Genomic DNA, 20,543 nt, shown 5'->3' on the forward strand with positions numbered 1-20,543 from the left:
GGAAAGGCAGGAAAGGCAAGGGAAAGGTAGGAAAGGCAAGGGAAAGGTAGGAAAGGCAAGGGAAAGGTAGGAAAGGCAAGGGAAAGGTAGGAAAGGCAAGGGAAAGGCAGAAAAGGCAAGGGAGGGAAGGAAAGGCAAGAGAGGGTAGGAAAGGCAAGGGAGGGCAAGGCAAGGTAAGGAAGGGGTAGGAAAGGAAAGACAAGGCAAGAGAGTGGTAGGCAAGGGAAGACAAGACAAGGGAGGGACAGGCAAGGCAAAACAAGGGGAGTGTAGGGAAGGCAAAGCAAGGCATGGCAAGGGAGGGATAGGCAAGGCAATGTAAGCGAGGCAGGATATGGCCCTTGGGGGCACTGGGGCTTAAAGTAATTTTAAAAAAGGCAATAAAGCTGTTTGTTTGTTTTATTATTTTTATTTTATTCTACTTTTGTTTTATACTGTTGCTTTATTTATTCTATTATTCTTATGTTATTCTAGTGTTGTTCTCACTTCGTTGTATTAATATATTTTTATACTGTCACATTATCTTCTTTTTGTTCTATTTTTTATTTTATTTATTTGACATATGATGTTTATTAAATAAAGGCTGTGGGGCGGAGGCTGAAACACCAACTGTGGGGCAGAAGTGAACGTAAAGCCCCTGGAACTGGAGCCAGATGCAAATCCTGGTGGAGCTGCAATAAATCCCATGGGGAAGGGGATAGAGCTGCAGCTTGGGGACTGCAGGAGCTGCTTGAGGAGGTTTCAGCTCACCCAATGGTACCAAGCACAAGGGGGGAGTGGAGGTCTCAGGGCTGTTCCTGGGGCTCAGGACCAGCCCAAGGGCACCTTTTGGGATGGGGAGCCAGGGGCTGAGTGGCCATTCCCAGCCCCTGATGCCAACTGGGAGGGGGGACGATGTGGGAAAGTGGGGAAGTGAGACCCAGGAGGGGAGGGGGTGTGTTGGAGTCAGGTCCTGTTATCCCCCAAGGTGGGGACCCCATTTGGAAGGGTGTGACAGCTCCTAGAGATATTCAAGTGATGACAGTGACCGTTTCATGGCTTTATCAACAGCCCCAGGGGTGCAGTGAGAACCAGGAGCAGCTTTTAGCCAGAAGCAATAGGAAGCTGGGAAACTGGAGCTGAGGCAGCAGAGCTGGTGGAGACATAAAGATGGTAGGGGTGGGGGTGAAACCCCTGTGAGGCTTGGATAGTGACTTTAGGGTTGGAGCTGGAATTACTGTGGGGCTGGACTGAAACCTCATAGAGCTGGAGCCACAACCAAGCTCCTGCTGTGAGAACCAGGAACAGCTTCACCCAGCGGTGTCGGGAAGATGCAGAGCTGGAGCTGAAACAGCAGAGCTGGCAGTGAAATCCAGCTTGTGGGGCTGGAGCTGGAATCAGTGCAGGGCTGGGATATTGACTGTGGGGCTGGGGTAGGTAGGCAGAGCCAGGCAAGGCAAGAGAGGTGTAGGACAGGCCTGGCAAGGCCCTGGGCACAGCCTGATGCCATCTGCCTGCTGGCCATGTGCTGGTGAGCACCCGGCATCCTTGGGGCACTGCCAGGCTCTGGCACTGAGCCCGAGGATTCGCCTCTGCCTAATGGAGGTTCCTTGGGCACTCTCATTGCCTGCCTTGTGAGGGGCTTGGGGAACCCCCACTGTGGGGTCCTTGAGTTCCCTCAGCCTGGGTCTGGGCATGTTGTTCACGCAGTGTTTGGAGGGGAGGAGGGCACAGTGCTGGGGAAGGGGTCGAGGAAGGAGCTGGCTCCTCTCCCTCACCCACCTATGGGCTTCCCTGGATTCCCATCCTGCTTCCCTGGGTTCCCATGGCTGAGGCCAGTTGTTCCTCAGCTTCTATCTGCTTCTCTGGCAGCGAGGGCCCTGTGTAGTGGCAGCAGGATGGGTGTTTTTGGGGCACACAGGACACCGTCTGTGTGGGCAGATGTCAATCATGCTGAAAAACACACATAAAAAAAAATCTCCCCAAGGAGCCCACAGAGACAGGAGTTCCCTTCTCTTTGAATTTCCATTTGTATTCCAAGGGTTGTGTAAACATTAATATTTAAAACGTTGCCTGTAGCACTCTTGTTTCTCGGTGGGATTTGGATAAAGCCATTCCTGTCTCAGGGTCATGAGAAAAGCACTTGGGCTTAACAGTTTTCCCTTCTCCATCTGAGCAGCCAAGGCATCCAGGAGTGCTGCCCCCCTTACATGGCCTTAAATCAAAGCCTTGTTTAATGTTAGGAGGAGTTGAACGAGGCTTGGGTCACATTTGCCCTGTCATTCACGGTCTGTGGGATGCTGCTGTTGCAGGAACATTGTCCAAGCCTCTCCCAAGCACAGGAGCAGCACTGCACTCCCCACTGCACCAAGCTTTAGTTTTCCCAGTTAGGACATGTGCCCTAGCAATGCTCACTGCAGTCCATGTCTGCTTTGGAGCCCAGGAGGTTTCACCTTGGACACTTGATCATATAACGACATTTTTTCATTTAATGAAGATCTGTCTTCTTGCAGTTTCAGGTCCCAGCCCTGATTTCACACTGCTGGTGATTTCTCACGCATGTAACTCTTACTGTTCCAGTTTCCCAGGTGAAACTCTTTACATGGAGTCTGAAGTAGTGATTATTCATCCTGCTGGCACCTGGAACCCAAAGAGATTCTAAGCCCACTTTGGGCACTTGCCCAAAGACAAAACTTGTGTTTTGTCTGTGGCCCGAGGTGACTCCCCAAGTGACACAGAAACCTGTGGCTGTATCAAGAGTTGAAAATCTCATGAGTTGTACCCTACTGCTCTAAATACTCTTTTCCTAGTGCTGGTGGCTGACATTTAAAATGTCACAGCTGATCTACTTTTCTGACCACCAGCAGAGTATTTTGAGTCATTTAGATTTAAAGATTTAAGGATATGAAGGGCAGGCTTGGTTTTATGTACCTAAATCTGTGTCAAGGGGACAGAAAGGTGTTTTTTAGTTTCTGTTTTAATGGGATAAGCCACGAGGGGAAGCTGCACTGGCCCGTGTGTGCCTGGGAGCCTGTTCTGCGGGACTTTTTCATGAGACGCTAGGATAAGGAAATTGTCCCTTAGGGGGAGCTGTGAGCAGGGCACGGGAGGACACATTTGCCCTTGTCCTCAAGTTCTCCAGCACGTAACTGCGTTTCCCTCCCCCCCCTTTCCGGTCCCCTCCCCACCCAAAGCACAACCTATTCATTCGCAGCCTACAAAAGCTTGTCCTCATCCCTCTGTGCTTGGCTCATCTCCCCACTGCGTGTGCACAGCAGTGCATGGGTGGGCGACCTCATTTGAGAGCTGATTTCATTATAGATCAACTGTGTTCCTCCCCTCATGTATCTCATAGTTATCTTCCTCCCTGATGAGGACTTCTTAATTAAAGCATGGACAATTTGTGACAGAACAGCATCATCCTGAGGTTTTCTTTCCTGGTTGCACAAATGCATCATTCTCCAGAGGCCAGGCTGGTCATCTGTTGATTTAAAATGAAGGGTTTATTGCTGCATCCTGCTGTAGGTGCTGGTCACCTTTCTAGGCTGTACAGGAAGAATTGTCACTGATGCTAAATCAGGCTGATGGCAGATTTGGCTGTGTGTGCATCTTCAGTGGGAACTCTTCTGGTTATTACAGCCAGGAATGCTGCACTGTGCTAACTCAAGCTTAGGTTGGCTTTGCTGCCTTATTTTTCAGCAAAAGTGGGGCCATACATGTCAGAGGATGGCATCTTGGTCCACTCCTGTCCCTTAAAAGAGCAATTGAGTTCCCTAGTTCTGCTGACCATTGAAGACCTGAGCAGATCACAGTACCTGTAGGAGGAAGCTCTTTCTGGTTGCTCTACTGATCACTTCCAAGAGCTGTGGCAGTCTCACAGTGTTCCTGTCCTGTGTCCCAAAGGCACAGAGGCCACATCAGTGAGCGAGGGAGCTGTGCTGCTTTCAGGACCCCAGCTAGTGCTGTTGTGCTGCACAGCTCAGATCCCTGTGCTGGGTCACACTGTGTGATGTTTGCAGGTGGCCTGGCTTAACCCCAGCTGGCAACTCAGCCCCACTCACTCACTGCCTTCCCACTGGCATGGGGAGAGAGTCAGGAGGGAGAAAGGGAGAAAACTCATGGGTTGAGATAATGGGGCTGAAATGGAAGAAAATAATTATTATGATAATAATTACGATAGTAATATTTTCTAAAAGTACTACAGCATACACAACAAGTGCAATTGTGCCCAGCCAGTGCCCCAGACACAGTCCCTGCACAGCTTTTCCCCAGTTTATATGCTAAGCATGACTCCATATGGTCTGGAATATCCCTTCAGTCACTTGGGGTCATCTGCCCAGTGTCCCCTCCCTGCTCCTCGTGCTGGCAGGGTATGAGAAGCTGAAAAGACTGAGTAAAAATACTACTTAGCAATGACTGAAAACATTAGTGTATTATCAACATTATTCTCATACTGAATCCAAACCACAGCACCAGTAGCTGGTGCTACCAGGAAGAAAATTAACTCTGTCCCAGCCAAAACCAGGACAGTGGGCTCTTAGTTACATCTCCTAGAATATTAAAAGCTTATGAATAAGCTTTTAAGACAGGTAAAGATGCAGTTCAGCCTAATGGGACTGATAAGGCACTGAAACAATTTAAGTGGTGCCACTGGGGTGTTTCTCCCACTAACACGTTTTCGTAGCTCGCCAGAGAAACTCCCCATGGTTGTGAATTCTTGCATCATTTGGATATCTCTGCTTTAGAAGGTGGACAAACACTGCCTGGGGGGTTGTCTAGAGAGCAGCACACAGCCAGCCCGTGGTGACAAGCTCTGAGAGAAGCTTTTTAAATCACAAGGTTTAATGGCAGACAGTGAAAGGGAGCAGCTGAGAGAGTGGCCAAACTCCTGATTTGTTGCCTTGGGCTCAAGAAGCCCAAGATCCGAACACAGAAGGCTGAACATCATTTCCAGTGATCTAAAACCCTCCTATGTGTTGGTTCCACATCCCAGTTAAAGCAGTAAAGCTGCTGTGAAACCTCAGTGTGGTGAGTGGCAGCCTAGGCCACTGAACTGATGTGTTGCCAGGGACCTTCAGAAATCACCTCTCTCTCCTCAGCTCCAGTTGCTGTCCCGGCTGTCACTCCCTGACTGTCACTCTCTCACAGTGACTAGCAGAACAGAGGTTTAACCAGCTCAATGGCACTTCCTGTGCCTGTACATGGGTGCTGAAAGCACACTCTGAACACTTACATTAGATGATGACACATGCACACATCGTGGCAGGAGCACAGTTACCAGAAGGAACAGCTCAAATCCAGCACTTGTTTGGGTGCACCAGCTGTGGGAAGACCTGCAGTTAAAATAAATGAGTTCCCAGCACAAGAAAGCAGTGGATTTGTTTTATTTATCATCCTTTCCTGGTCTCACATTTACTGTTACCTTGCACCACACTAATGACCTGGCTGGTGGACTCTGACCTAGGTGAAGCAGGAGAGAGAGAAGGTGCTTGTCTGTCCTTGGGAGAAGGGGTTTCTTCACTGCAGTGAAACCCAGCTGGAGCTGGTGGCCCAGACATTGGAGTTTGGACAGGAGCAGGGAGGGGATGCCACTGCCAGGCCAGAACTGTGTCTCCACAAAGATGTGCTTCCCTGAAGGTTTTGCAGGCTCCTATTGTCCCGCTGGTTTCAGGCTCGCCTCACGGTGACTGTGTTCCTGTTCACTGCTTATACAACCCAAAGATAAACATATTTTTCAAGATCTTTCCTGCTCTTCACTCCCAGATACATCAGTGGAGTTTGGGGCACTCAGTGCCTCATTACCCTCCAGGTAACCCCAGAGAAGTAACATAAATGGAAACAAAATCTTTGCATCCTTTAATACATGGAGGTCAGGGAGCGGCAGACTCACAGTTGTCGGGAACTGGAATGCTTCTGGGATCTCAGGGTCAACTGATTTATGTCAAACAATAATGGGAACTTTTAAATTCAGTAGACCTACTTGAGAGTAAAGAATGCAGATTGTAATTTTCAGTGGCAAAGGTGCGTTTATGGTAATTGAAGTCATAATCCATAAAACATTACTCCTGCTCCCTCACACACAAACAGTTGATAATCTTATAAAGACTTAACACAAGGAGTCCAGTTGTTTGATGCATCATACAGAGCCCAAGTCAGCATAACTCATAATAACCGGATTGCAAATACAGGGCTGAGTACCTACAATTGCAAGTCATTGTTCTCACATACTTTGTGGGCTGTAAAATTAAACCCTTCTGATTTGATTCTTTAAAAAACCCAAACCAGTAGCTGTACCATGGATCTTTTCCAGTGAACATCTGGAGAGTCACATCTGTTTGCAGGTGTGCAAGGCCTGCCTTATGGTAAAGGTGATACTTGCATGGAGAACTGTACCCTTGAAGTTATGGTGTGTTTGAGAGAGGTTGGGGTGAGGGAGCAGGTGGAGAACAAGGTGCGGAGCTCAGACTGCAGAAGAAACCTCGTAAATTATCTGATTTGTTGACTTTTAAAGTTGTTTTATTTACAGATAATACCAGATTAAGCATAATTGCGCAAACCTTGAGTTGAAGCTACAACCCTGTTCGGTGTTTCATGGAGCTGAGCTGAGAGAGCCCAGTCAATGTCTTGTTCCACGTGGGTCTGGCTACCATATTTTGAGCTGCAATTCCAGCCAGCAGCCACAAAACACTTGGATCATTTGCAGCCGACAAGCCCAACAGGCACAAAGCGTATTTTCTTTGCCTGGAACCCCGTTGGACAGCAAGCAATGGCCCTTAGGTCAAGGGACCAGCCAAGGGGTTTCCAACCAGGCCAGAACTTCCATTTCAGCCTGAGCAACTGGCACCACACGGGGCCGACACACTGGAACTGGGAGCTTTTGGGAGCAAACACTGTTTTGCTGCTCTGATGAAACGACGTATCCCAGGACACTGTGTGCACATTTCTGTCCAGATCCAGGCTGATGCAGCAGGAAGGCTGGGCTGTGGGAACGGAATTTTTGCTGTCATTGACATGACAGCAAATCGAGTGATTTCGTATGTGTTAGTGTGATTCCTGCTAAGACAGCAGCATCATTTCCACTGCTGTGCAGTGCTGGTTGCAGCTGCCACACTACCACCATCTAGGTTTCCTCTGAACCCTCTCCGGAGTCCCTGGAATTGCTACAATAGCTGCACACAGCAGGCTGAGGGATTTAAATCTGACACTTTCAGAACATTTTGCACAGGCAGGAGCACTGCCTCCTAAGTTTTTTATTGACCTCATCTAACACATAGCCCCTAGAAAAGACACCAGTTGCTTTGTTGGCTCTTGGGGTGCATAAAGGCACAAGCGGAGTGTTTTCCAAAGTGCTCATTCTGCTTTTCTGATAACATTTGCTTCAGTTTCAGTCCGTGCACATTTGGATAAAGGCTGTTCTGAGACTGTTTTCTTTCTACTGGTTTTATTCTGGGAACTGGAATTTTTTTCAGTGTGGTCTTTCACTGCAAACAGAACTCTACTGTCTGTGCTGCTCTGGCCTGGCCAAGCATGGCGTGATCATCTCAAGTGGGTGCCAGCACTTGGCCGAGTGGGTTGATGTGTTGGTAGCCCTGATGCTGCTTGCCAGTTGGCACAGCATCTCCTCTGGACCAGGGGGCAAAGAGGACAGCGCTCTCTGGGCTGGCATGTGATGGCCACAGGGGAAAAAGGAGAAAGGGATCCATCCGAGCGTGAAAAAAACATCGGGAAGGATCCGAGCTCTTTCACAGCAGCCCAGTCTACAGCAGGGATGGCCAGAGCTGACTCACCACACTCACTTCTAATTCTGCAGATGTGAGGCAGAAACAAAGAGCAAAGTGGCTTGTACTCTATAATTAAATGAGGAGATCTAAGCCTTATTATCATTTTTCAGGGATTTCAGGGGAGAATGCTTTTGTCTTCATTGTGGTTCTGACAGGGTAGCTGTGAAAGGAGAACTGGGACCTTTTTCAGGCCAGTGTGGGAAGGCAGGACAAACACAGTGCAGCTCTCAAGACTAACCAAACTTCCCAAAGCCCATGTGAGACTGCAGAGGCCTTGCCCAGGCCCTGGATGCCAGGACAGAGTTCAGACTGGGGCCAGATTTGCTGCTTTGAATACACCATTTTAACTGCAGTGCTCATTTAGGGAAAGAGCTGCCCCTACTTGCCCCCTATATCTCAGAGTGGGACCGACAGGGAGATCATCCCTTTGGGCAAAAGGATGGGTCTAACACAGGTTGGGTTGCTTCAGTTAGGCAGATGTGGGTCTTAATTAATTCAGGGCCATCGAATTTCCTCTGCAGTCACTTTCTTTTCTGCATTTATACAAGTGGGAATGATTTGGGAACGCAGATGGATCAAAATGAACAAGTACTGCTATAATTCATAAATCATAGTCAACATACACTTGCCAAAGAAAAGCATCAGAAAGGTTTTTATCGGCCTAAATATTGAAACCAAATTTTATTTTTTGAAAATGACATTACACACATCTTGCAAATGTACATTTAGATGAGAAAACAATGAGTAACAAATATTGAGAGCAAAGCTATAAAGTGGACAGGTTCTCTGCTGCATGGCATTGCATTACAAGAATACTCAGACCTGGGATGGTTATTACAAGTAGTAAAAACAGTTCACAACACCTCACAAAAATGGAATTTTTTCCTAGAAAGTCAAATCTTCTAACAAAAGGAAATTCTGTTAAGGGAGAAGAGGCATGGGGGAATAGATGTGTGGATCTAGGTACACTTGGTGGTTTTGTGGCAGGGCTTTGTGGGGTTTTTTTAAGTCCATTTCTTACAAAATCCGTCTTTGTGAGTGACCCCATCTTTTCCAAGAATTTGACGGTTTTCTGTCCTCCGTTGCCAACAGAACCACAGCTAATAAACAAGAAGCCCTGTGTACTCGACTCAGAGCTTGGGAGCGTGGAGAAGGAGTTGTCTACAGAGCCCCTAACAACATAACCCCTGTATTCCACCCCCCACCCCCTCGCGCTGCGTGTCCAGGAAAATCAAAAAGTGTTTGTGCAAACTCCGCAAATCAGGGGCCGTGGGACGAGTCCCAGGCACAGCCACAACCAGGTGAGGAGGCCACGGCCGATGCACCACGTGCCTCTTGCCTCAGCTGCAAAGGATCAGCCAGATCTCGTCAGAGCCACAAACTTCCAAAGGTTTAACTTGTTCCCCAGTTCGAGCAGAGGCAACGGACGGCTGATCTCCTCCTGCTTTACCTTGAAAGTTAAGAGTTTAATCAACGTGCCAAGGCAAGGCGCTGTGAGAAATACGTTCCCCGAGAGAACCTGTTGAGAACTGCTTTTCAAACCTCGTCGTGTATCGTTTTATTTCTGCCCAAATCTGTACTTTACAACCACGAGAGAGACAAAGACAGAGTAAGAGAGAGGGAGGATCTCTCCAGGAGGAAAGGAAGAGCTAATTAAGAAAAGAGAGGTACAGGACCATGCATTTACTCTCAAGAGCTTGTTCACGAGCAAGCTAACATTTCTAACACTACAACCACTCATCTACATCTGTTTGCTAAGTAACTGAGTTCTACCTACAACTAGGGAGCAGAAGGGGTCTTTTTATTTTCTTCCCCCTCCCTTTAAAACGTCAATAAAAATGTTTTCTGTACAAGTTGAATGGCACAAAAGGTGGTTAAAATGCTGAATAACTCACCACAAATGGAGAATGCAAAATTAGTTCAAAACATGCATGGACTGTGTACAGGTAAGCAAGGAATCATTGGCATAAAGCTGCAATATATTACAAGATGATACAGTTGAGATCTTTTGGAATAACCTCTGCTTGTTCTGTCCCTTTGAGAGACCTTCACATAAAAATTCAGCATAAAGGGATTTCAAGGTATACATCCAAGCAGAAAGTTAACTATGGGCAACATTATCTGTCTGAAGAGAAAAGCATTTCCCCTCCCCTTCCACGCACTCTCCCAAGGTACAAAAGTCAACATGATCAGCTTTGCTGCAGGCTTGCCAAAAAGAAAGGTTAATAGATCTGGTTTAGGAGAACAAAAACACCATTTAAATTAATAGCTCTTTGTACAATGTCATTAATTAAATACCTTATTATTTAAACAAAAACATACTGAAGTTTACCAGTCCCAACCGAAATAACAACCAAATCCTCACCACCCCCGTGCCCTCCAAGGTTATGTACACAGAGTTTAAAGTATACCAGCTAAACTTTAAACCCAGCTGCCCCTCCAACCCCCACCCACTGAACGACAATAGAAAATACACCGGGGCCTCTCAGTTATATTATATTGCAGCTTCGTTGTTAATGATGAAATCACACAAACTCGATGAATGACCTAAGACAGTAATCTATGATCGGGTTCTGGTTCAGCTGCATTTCTCCCTCCCTCAACCCAACCTGTTGGCAGGTGTGCAGCCCCAAGAGCTGCAGGGCCATGAGCGAAGGCAGTTCCTGCTTCTCAGAGAAGAGTAGCATGAGTAACTCAGGCTGATGTGATGGGAGCTGCTCACCCTAGTTTGGGATAGGATTTCTGTTCGAGAAAATAGGCAAAGGCTAGGAACAGCAAAGTCAGCAGGCTGATAGTCCTTTCCTGTGCTTCCAGGCTAGGCAGTGTCACAAAATCCAGACTATCATGGGGGGGAATGTGTCCTCACATCAGAGAATACAAGAGATTTGGCTAGACAGGTTTCCTCTTTCCAAAAGACCCTGGGTGTCTTCTAACTGATAATCGCAGCTGTACACAGTGATAAAGCTGCTTGGATCACCCATCATTTAAATAAGAAGCAAACTAACAACAATTTTACATGTCAGGATTCAGCATGTAATTATAACTCACAGGCTTTCTTGTTCTTACATTCAACACTTGCTTCACAATATCTATAAACACCAGTTAGCAGTGCAATTAATTTCCTAGACATTCTTCTTTTTAAGCAGATGCATCATTAGACATCACACTAAATCTGGAAGAAGCTCTTCTGTCGTAAAGAGGGGGAGAAAAAGGAAAAAAAGACCTGTGTACTGCAGCCCCTCAATGACTGTATGGTGAGTGTGAGAGGAAGACAGAATATCACTAGACTTCAACTGCCTCCTGCTAAGGGAAATGAATTACAAGCCCATCCATCCCTGCTCTGCAATGGTTGGAAACAGATGGAGAAAAGCAGCTATGCTGGAATTTAAAAAAGAACAAAGGACTCCCCAAACATACCCCAAAACCCAAAGAACAACAAAAATAAACCCCACTAAATGTTCCACAGGGATTCTCTGAGGGTAAAATTCATCGTTTCAAGAACTGGGCCTGGACCCCAGCTCAGGGTCTATTGGTCCATTGCAGATATTTCCCAAGTTTGACCCTGTGCATGGGTTTTCCAGAACCTGGGTTTTCAGAACCAGGGTTTGGTTCAGGTCCACCCTGAACCAAGTGCCACCAACGTGTTCCATTCTGGATGTGCCAGATGAATCGCTGTGCTCTGCAACAACCCCACTATTCAAATGTGACTCAAATTTATCTTGATTTCCTATATGTAACTGTTGCAAATAGAGATGGAAGAACCAGCTTGGATAAAAATCAAAAGCAGCCTTGAGTTTAAACGAGTCACTTAAAATGACCTGAACCTTCCTTTTCATTTCAACACATTTGGTAATACTTTTCTCTAAAAACCAGGTCAACCATCAATCTCTATTTTGCTTGGTGCTAGCTGGGATTAGAGTAAAATAGAAAAATACTGGTAGAAATAAAAATGCTGTTTCTAGTCCCATAACCCTGCTGGGCTCAGGACATTTCTATTGGTAGACTGAAGTGAGACTGAGATAAAGCCAACACTCTTTAGAACCAGAAAATACGGAGGAGACCCTGATTTGCTGAGGTTCCTTGTTTAATTTTCAATTCTAAAACTTTTAAGATATTGTAACATACTCTTTCAGCTTTATCATTAACTATAATACTATACAAAATATCTCCCATCTGTAACTTGCTATTCGAGATTCATACAAGAGATCACTTTATATCTGGGGTCAGTGAGGTTTTCTCTGCAAAGGCTGCAGCTGTCACCCAGGAAACTCAATCTGCACTCAAGTAATCAATCACACAAGAATTATCGACAGTAATCAATCTCTGGAAAAGGAGACCAACCTTGGACCAAATGGATTCAGCTCCCTTAATTAAAGGGGAGGTTCTGTCTGCTTAAAGAAGCAGAGAATTAGGTGTGTTGGGTTTCACTTGTGTTATAGTGAGCACTGGAGAATCTACAGAAACAAAGAGATGCAATCTTTATGCAATGAAAAAAAAATCTGAGAACATACAGGAAAAATAAAAAGTGTTCAGATATATCAGTTGTTTTGTAGTTTAGGATTACATTAACTGAACTCAAATGAATATAGAAAAAAAGATCTTATGAGGAAACCAGTGTTAAACACAGACCCTCTTGTCCAGCACAGACTTCCCATTGCTGTATTGCCTGCTGCAGCTTTCACACACAGCTGGTCATTTCCTGGACAAGATGATCATCAGCCCCTCTGCCCACACAGCAAATCAAGAAAACCTCCTCCAGTAGCTTTTGGCTTTTCACCCTGGTGCAAGTGGGTTACTACTTTTCCCAGAGTTTGTTGAGCTCCATGGGAAGGGACAGGAGGCCCAGAAGTGCCCTCATTATTCTCTTGCACACGCCCTGCAATTCCCTGGTGTGCCAGGCCTGACCTCTCCAAGCCAGGGCATGTTGATCATGCAATGATCTGATACAGAAGAATATAAATAAAACCAAACCACAGGTTGGTGATGTTGTTCACCAGAGGGCTGGATCTTCCTTCTCCATTTTAGGGATGACACGTGCTGGCAGGAGAGTTAAACAGGAGCAGGGGAAGAACTTCAAGCCAAGTTCTCCTGCCTGCAGCCAAGAGTGACCTTATTTCTGCCTTTGGGAGTGGGACACACTGCTGTGGCAGATTAGCCTGAACCCTGGCTTAGGTACCTGCAGGGGCAAGGGCTTTCTCCACAAGTAGCCAGGAGCTCCTTCTGTCCAAACCAAGCCGTAGATCCTCAGTCAGACTCAGCCCCCCCTGCTTTTGTTTGTCCCTAGAATTTCTTGGCTTTTTTCTTTCATTATTCCCACACATCAATGGCACTGATTTGCCAGTGCTCCATCTCATGCTTTCCCTGCCATTTGATTTTCCTTTCAGTTCAAGCTCATTCCATCACTCAGTAACTACCTCCTAACAAATGTCCCCCACCATCCCCCTAAGAAACAAGCCCTTTCCCTTTGTTTCCCCTGACAATGGCCATCACAGCATCTTTCCCTAATGATGCCAACTTTCTTTTTTCAGCTGACAGACTAATTACTGCAAAGATTTGTTAATTCCCTTTCAGCATACTCCTCCTTCTTCGGTTGTTTGAGTGATAAACTGTCTGACCAAGGGAAAATCTGAACTGGCTCTAGAGTCCTGAGTTACAGCTCATTGAGATAAAGAGCAAGAGCCAGAACAGGTGAGTTCAAGTAAGTGCACTAAGCAAGGCAACTGAAAGGCAGCTCTCTCCCGTGTAGCCATCTAGCCATGAATACTCTCTAAACTAGAAGGGTTTCAACAGCAGTCCCGCTGTTTTCTTGATAGAAAGCCACTGAAATAATTAGACTTATTCACTGTTTACAAGCACAAAGCCCATGCTTTGAACAGTAATGTGAATTGCTTCAGAGACTTACACGTACATGTAATATAAAGAGGGGGAGCAGGGTCTGTATGCAGGCCAGAGGTGGCAACTCCAGATGAGAGAAAGGGGCTGCTGGATGTGGATATGGCCTTGCTGCCAGGGATGTTGCTGCCTCGTCCACGGGTTTTTGGGGGGAGCTAAAAATGAGGTGTTTGTCTTTCACCGTTACTAAAATAATGAAGCATTTTTACAGCAGTTTTGAGAGAAACAGAGTTCCTCAAGAGGTTTTCCAAAGACAATGGACCATAGTTTGCTTCTATAAGGTGCTCAGACTTCTCTAAGTAGTGAATAAATATTAAAAGCAAGCTCTTTTTGTCACCTTATCTCAAAGCACTTTACAAATAGCAGTGTTATAATCAGCCCTTCATGCACTGGCACACCATGGCACAAGGAAAAGTGATTTGTCCAGAGTTATGCCAAAGACTAACAGCTCTGACATCCCAGTGGCTCTGAAATCCCACTGCTGAATCCACTAGGTTTGATTTTTCTTTGCTCAGGAGCTCATCTATTGGCCAAAAATAAGTGTCAGTATTTTTAACCTTCTCTAAACAGTGTCCTGAGGGATCTATAGGGTCCGTGACCCCAAAGCTCCACAGTCCCTGCTCTACAGCTGGGATTCTGTCAGAGAGCTGTGCAATGGCGTTGCTGGAAAAAGCCTTTCTATCCACCTACTTATATTCTCTGTGCACCTCCCCTATTAAAACATGGTTTTTAGTCAGCTTGGTCTCAGACCCGCAGACAGATATCAAATGACTGGAGATCTGTTCCAGAGGAAACAAAACAAAATGAGGGGTCCACACACATTACTGGCCCCAGCCTTTCACTGGGAGGCACCCAGAATGAGACACCCACTCTCAAGCCAGGAGGAAAGAAGGAGGGTAAAGAATATCTGAATGGCAGAATCAATAACCAGTGTAGCAGAACCCAGCCCAGTTCACTCCACAGTGAGGAGCAGCTGCTCTGTGAGACACCAGACTCAGCTTTAACATTTCCTGAGATACTGTGGAGAGGCCTGCTCAGATTCATACAGACGGGACAGAGGCATCAGGCAGAAGAAATCTGTGATTCTGCACACACCAATTTCCCAGAGCTGGTTGAATAAATGCAAGATGGGCTAAGTACCTCAAGAATCAAAGTCTGCCTTGTCCCCTTTTGTCAAGGCCATTGTCACCGAGGCCTTGCTGGGCACATGTACAGTTCTGCTTCTGAAGCCCAAAGCATGTTAGAAGGCACTTCTTAACCTTCTTGGTCTCGTTACACCAAGGTGGTGTTTCAGCTGCATCTCTTCTAGGAATCTTGTGTAAAGCACTTGTCCTGTTGCATGGACTGACATGACTCTTCAGATACACAGAAAAAGAGCTTCATCTTGTGCCCTCCATTTGCTTCTACAAAGAACTTCACCAGTCCCAAATGCTGTCCCAGCCTGCTTCCATCAGCAACCAGAAAAATAACTTGGAGCCTAAGTCACCACGTGAAAAAAGGTGTTTTGTTGTGGTCGTGATCAGCACCTTGTGTGGGGCAAACACACCTTTATATAGCTTTTCTCTGGTTGTGGATTGTCTTAGCTTGAGGAGACACTTTCTAGACTAATTTTATATCTAATTTACTTGGCTATATTTTATTCCTCTTTCTAAAAATGATTCTGCCTCTACTACAGTAAGAGAACTCTCTGATACCTTTGCATGGCTGTGGGGTACCACTGAGGTCAATGGCAAAATCACTCACGGGCTCTCAGTGCTCTAGGGAGGGCTCACACTGCAAAGTCCACACTGTGCCCCTGCAGAGAGGATGCCACTTCCAGGGATGGCTGACTCTGGAACAGTGTCTGTGTAGGGATTCAGCGTGGCATTCCACAGCACCTCCACAAGGTGTTCCGGGAAGCCACAAGAAGAGCAACACCGGCCTCAAAGGAGTGAAAAAGCAAAGACAAGGCATCCTAGAAAATGCCATCAGTATCCGTATGGATAAGGAGAAACTAACACTTTAATGCCATTATTTCCTATTGGAAATGCCTGGGTGTAACATTGTTTTGCTGTTGGCCACAATTTTTGGTCCTGCCTCCTCTTTTTTTTTCCCTTCGAAAGTACTGAACAAGCAAATGAGAGGAAAAATAGCAGCTGGACTGAGCGTGTGATTTTTTTTGCATGCATATGTGTGTGTTAGCTTAGGATGAAAGAGATGTGGAAGCTGTTTTCTAAGCAGAATTCTTTTTCTATTGCCTATGAAAGTAACACAATTAGTGTTTCTAGCTCCTGAGAAGATCGTAAATAATGTGCAGATATAGGAAACACAGACAATGGTAGGCAAAAGCTACTTCCAGCTCCCACCACAGGGCAAACCAAGGTAAAATCCCATTACCGAACTCTTGCAAAATTACTTCAAGGTGTAGGGTCTTGGCTGACTGTTTAGCTGGTGGAACTGAACTAGCTCCAAATCTTATAACAGATGAGGCTTTAACTCAGAAGCTTCAGGATTATAAATGCTTTACAAGTGATAAAAATCCCAAGGCTGAAGATTTTGTTGCCGTGCCCTGATTTTCTGCAGTCAAGATCATCACCTGAATGTATGAATTCTGAACACATCAGTCAAGGCTTGGAGGATTGCTCCAATTCCTTCCTAATGACTGTGTATCAAACAGGTATCTTTACTGTGTATGCAAATTTGCTAAAATATACTGAATAAAGGCAGATTTCAAAGAAATGAAGCCCTACTACTTTAAGAGCCGCTCCAATTTGTTTTTAAACACCGTATTGTTTTAAAACAATATAGTTTTAGTGATTCAGTTAGTCTCTGAAAACACTAAAGGCAGCCTCATGAGGCAAATTAGACAGGGTTTTTATAGCAGAATTAATATGGCAAATCCTCATATCCTGTGGAGTTTTATGTGCTTGTAAAAGTAGAAAAAAATTACAAAAGGTAAACTCTGGAGTATATAGTGGAATTACTATAATCTGCTCCAGAATCTCACAGGGTCTGGAATTGCTATAGTATATTGAAAGTACTTACTAATTCACTGCAGTTCAGGAAAGCTTTCTGACCAAACCCAAGCTTAATCTCATGAAAAATCGACAGGAGTAAAGCACGTGCTAAAATTTCAGCACATCTTTAAGTTCTTTCCTGAATCAGGGCTGTCCTTATATTTAAATAACTAAGGTCTGATGCCTGTGCACTGTTTCTCTTTGTATTCAAATCTATGTTAGGGATCCTACAAAGCCAAAGATAACTAGTTTTGAATGTATGTAACATTCCACATGCATTTCTGTACAAGAACTCATGCAATATTGGCATTAATACAGACTTAACTCTATGCTACAGCTGAAATGCTCACTGACTTCTACTGCCCAGGCATTTCTACCTAGAAAATTGCTTATTAAAACTTGGGAGTTTGACCTCATACCCTGTTTTCTTTGTGGTTTCTGCTGGTTTGAATGGCTATTTTTCCCACTGAACAATTATATTTTTTATTCTTTTAGGCCTTTTCAAGGTCCCCCTAATTCCCTGAAGGAATTTTTAGACTCAGCCCCATCACAGGATGATCCTCATGCACAAAAAAACCTCCACTCCCAAGGGAGAACTTGCAGGATCAGGCTTTAGAGGTGTCACTAGGTGCAGCTCAGGAAGAAGGCCTCAGTGATTCCTTAGCATGCTCCACCAGGAAAAACATCCTCAAATAACCAAACACTACTCGTGGCAGGAAGGAAAGGAACCACTTCTCAACAGCTGCTTCAACAACCATCCATCCATCCTTCCAAAGGATCATTCATGCCTCAGGATCCTGCTTTATCTTACACAAACTGCACTCATGGATGAAAGCACATCTCAGACTCCCTTCCTACTCCTCACCACCAGCTCCAGCAGTTCAGGCTGCTAAAAGCAGTTCAGGATAGCAAAGATTTAGGTTTCCTGGTGGATCTACAGTGAGTGTCCTGTACTGAACATCAAGAGGACCTAGATGTGATTTTTTTTCGTGGCTGGTCTCTTGGTTTAGCTGAGGAAAGGTGGCAGGACATGCTCAGCAATGGTCTGTGTCACTGTGTGTGAACAGCACCTTTGACTGGAGTCCAATCCATGGCTACTAATCAGGGTCCCTGGAAAGGCAGACTCAGGGAGGGACTCTGAGATTTCCACCAACAGAACAGAGGAGAGGGCAAAACCATATCAAATTATCTGTCCCCCCAAAGCTTTTCCTAACACAAAAGCTCTGATGAATAATACTGTTAGTGTAACCACGGCCTTTGACATCCTAATGCTTAATAAGTCCTATTTGCTCATGGCCAGTGTCTACAGTAGCACTCACAGGATTAAACAGCCAAAAATTAGCACCCATAACCAAATCTGCACCCAGAATACTTCAGCACCTTCTATTAGAGGATCTGAAAGCATTGTACAAATGTTAACCAACATTTGGCCTCACAACCCCCAGTGAGGTAGAACAGTGCTGTCCCTGCAGGGACAGACAGACAGATTGAGGCACAGGGTTACCAAGAGACCTGCTCCCATTCAGACACTAAATTTAGCAATGCCAAGAGCTGAAAGGTGTCCTGACTACTGCACCTATGCTTTGTCCACACTACCATCCTTCTACACGAGCCCTTAGCCTTTGAACTAACCCCAGGATTCTATTTACAATAGGTAAAATGATCATTTAGCAGTTGTGCAGTCAGAGAGATATTAAATTAAATGAAGTTATTAGTAAGAACAAATGATTTCTGGTGCAAAACTCTGGGTGTAAATGATCATGCACTAAGACTACTGGGTGCAAATTTGGTGCATGATAACTCTGCCCCCTTGATAATTCCCAGTCCTGACCTCTCTCTGATAAATCTCTTTTTTTTAAGTTGCATTCTATGTAAGATCACATGAACCTCTAAAGATGCAGCCTGCACAGATTGTTTCATACCTGCAGTGCAAGCAAACAAAACGTGGAGTGGCTTTGGGAACAACCCAGCATCCATGTAGCATCAAACATCACAACAGTATAATTCATTCCAATCACAAGGGGTTGCAAGGCAATAGGAGCAGGTGTCTATGTGGAAAAAAAAAAAAAAGGCAAATAGAGCAACAAAGAAAGATTTGATTGCACAGATTTCATTTAGGTAAAGTTCTGTAATAATCAGTTCCATCAAAGCTTATTCCATGAGGAAGGGAGGCAATGCCAGCTGGCCTATGACAAAGCTTCAGTGTAGTAAAAACCACCAGCCCTGTGTGAAGAGATGAACTTTGCATTCTGTAGGAGTCACTACTGATTAATAAAAAGCAAAAGGTTTCTCTAAATACAGCAAGTTTGTTTTTATCAGATAGAAGAGTTTCTTAAAATATGGGGGGGTTTAACACCACAAAATTCAATTTTTTATATAAGTAGAGAATCTGGCCATAGTTAGGAATAGTGAAGTGTAAAAAAACCAAATATGTAGTCTTAAACATTACAAAAACTATCAAAACATTCAATATTTTGAATTGACCTTTTGTTTTCCCCTACATGTGTCTGTTTTGGCAGTGATGACAGGATTTCTAAACTGAGTTGCTGTTATTATTGTTCTGCAGTTGTGGTTGGTTTTTTTGTACATTTTTTTTTCTGAGCGTGTTTTTTAAACAAATGAAAATTACCAGCTTTTATAAAAAAGAAGGAGCTTGAATCCTTACTCCCAAAACACAGATACAAGGTTTTCCTTTATAAAAAGTGTATTGATTTTTTGCTATAAAAAGTGATCTATAGGGTGTCAAACCTGAAAACAAATTCTCACAGTGTTTTCAGTGTTGGCTGTTCACAAGGCATTACTGTTACAAACAGAGATAGAGAGATACCATAGGGGAGGTATAAATATTTCTTACCAGCTAGCAGTACCCTTGGATTGTTTGTGGAAGGTGTTCTACTCCAGAGAACTGATTTATGGTTTTTTGCTTAATTTTTTTTTTGAAAAATCCCAATATTTGAATAATTTGAATTATTGTACTAACCTTACTTAGCATCTTACACAACCATTCCTAATCTCAGCCAAGCTTCTGCTGGCATATTAAGCATCAAACTAGTAAGTCCTTTCCCTTCCTGCCCTCCAAAAATAAAACCAATACTAGTTAGTATGCAGGTGCTAAATTTGGGCTGTAAATGAGGAACAGGTGAACTGGCAAATGCTGGCAGTTTGGGCAGGTGGAGAACATCATTTGCTCTACTTGAGCTTGCAAACTGGTCAGCAGGGGATCCATTTGCACACTTCCAGGGGAGCTACTTTACTATCACTAGGAAAATTACATAGCTGCAGCAGAAGAAGAAATAATAGAAGAAAGTGGGAAATGCACAGAAATGCCCCAAATTTTTCACAATGTCCATTTTGCATCCCTGTAACTTAGACGAATGGTATCCCTCTATCTCTATAGACTAGCAGGTGTTGATTTGTGGCACAGAGGATAAATCACAGGAAAAAAAAAAAAAAAAGACATATAACTGTGTGTCCTTTGATTTGAAAGCACCAGTCACCTATCTGCTTATTTTGGCAGAAGTGCTTTGCTGTATCTCAGACAATGCTTGCAATTTAGCTCCGTGTCGCTCTACATGGAATCTCCGAGGGAATCAGAGTCATCCAAAGACAGAGGCAGATACAAGTCCTGTAGGGAGAAAGAAGAAAATGTTAACTCTCACAATGAGTTTCCAGCTTTGGCCGTGCATAAGGAAGCAGCTGAGTGGCCCAGCTCTGTGCAGTTCATAGGGACAGGGTGGAAGACTCGTGCACTGGTTACTGGACTGGGCTGACCAGGCTAAAATCAAGACATGATACTCACACAGTGGAACAAGAGCATCTTGGTGCCAGAAGAAAGATGTCTGTTCAGGGATAAGTTTGAGAACTAATTTTTTTTTGTTGTTTCTGGATCATTGTG

The 20,543-nt window shown here is 44.8% G+C and overlaps 1 protein-coding gene across 8 annotated transcripts in view; it reads right to left on the minus strand.

Moving 5' to 3' along the window:
* Window positions 1-8,419: 8,419 nt before the first annotated feature.
* Window positions 8,420-20,543, minus strand: part of DCX (doublecortin) — a 91,682-nt gene continuing 79,558 nt past the window's right edge. For all 8 annotated transcript variants that reach the window (XM_017815450.1, XM_017815419.1, XM_017815409.1 and 5 more), the window contains one exon: window positions 8,420-20,273. In XM_017815450.1, the coding sequence (XP_017670939.1) occupies window positions 20,245-20,273 (29 nt within the window). In that variant the 3' untranslated portion in view covers window positions 8,420-20,244. The remainder of the gene's footprint in view (window positions 20,274-20,543) is intronic.

This window comes from Lepidothrix coronata, unplaced genomic scaffold (assembly GCF_001604755.1).
Source record: "Lepidothrix coronata isolate B3197 unplaced genomic scaffold, Lepidothrix_coronata-1.0 Scaffold2, whole genome shotgun sequence".
In the NCBI taxonomy this organism is placed as follows: Eukaryota; Metazoa; Chordata; class Aves; order Passeriformes; family Pipridae; genus Lepidothrix; species Lepidothrix coronata.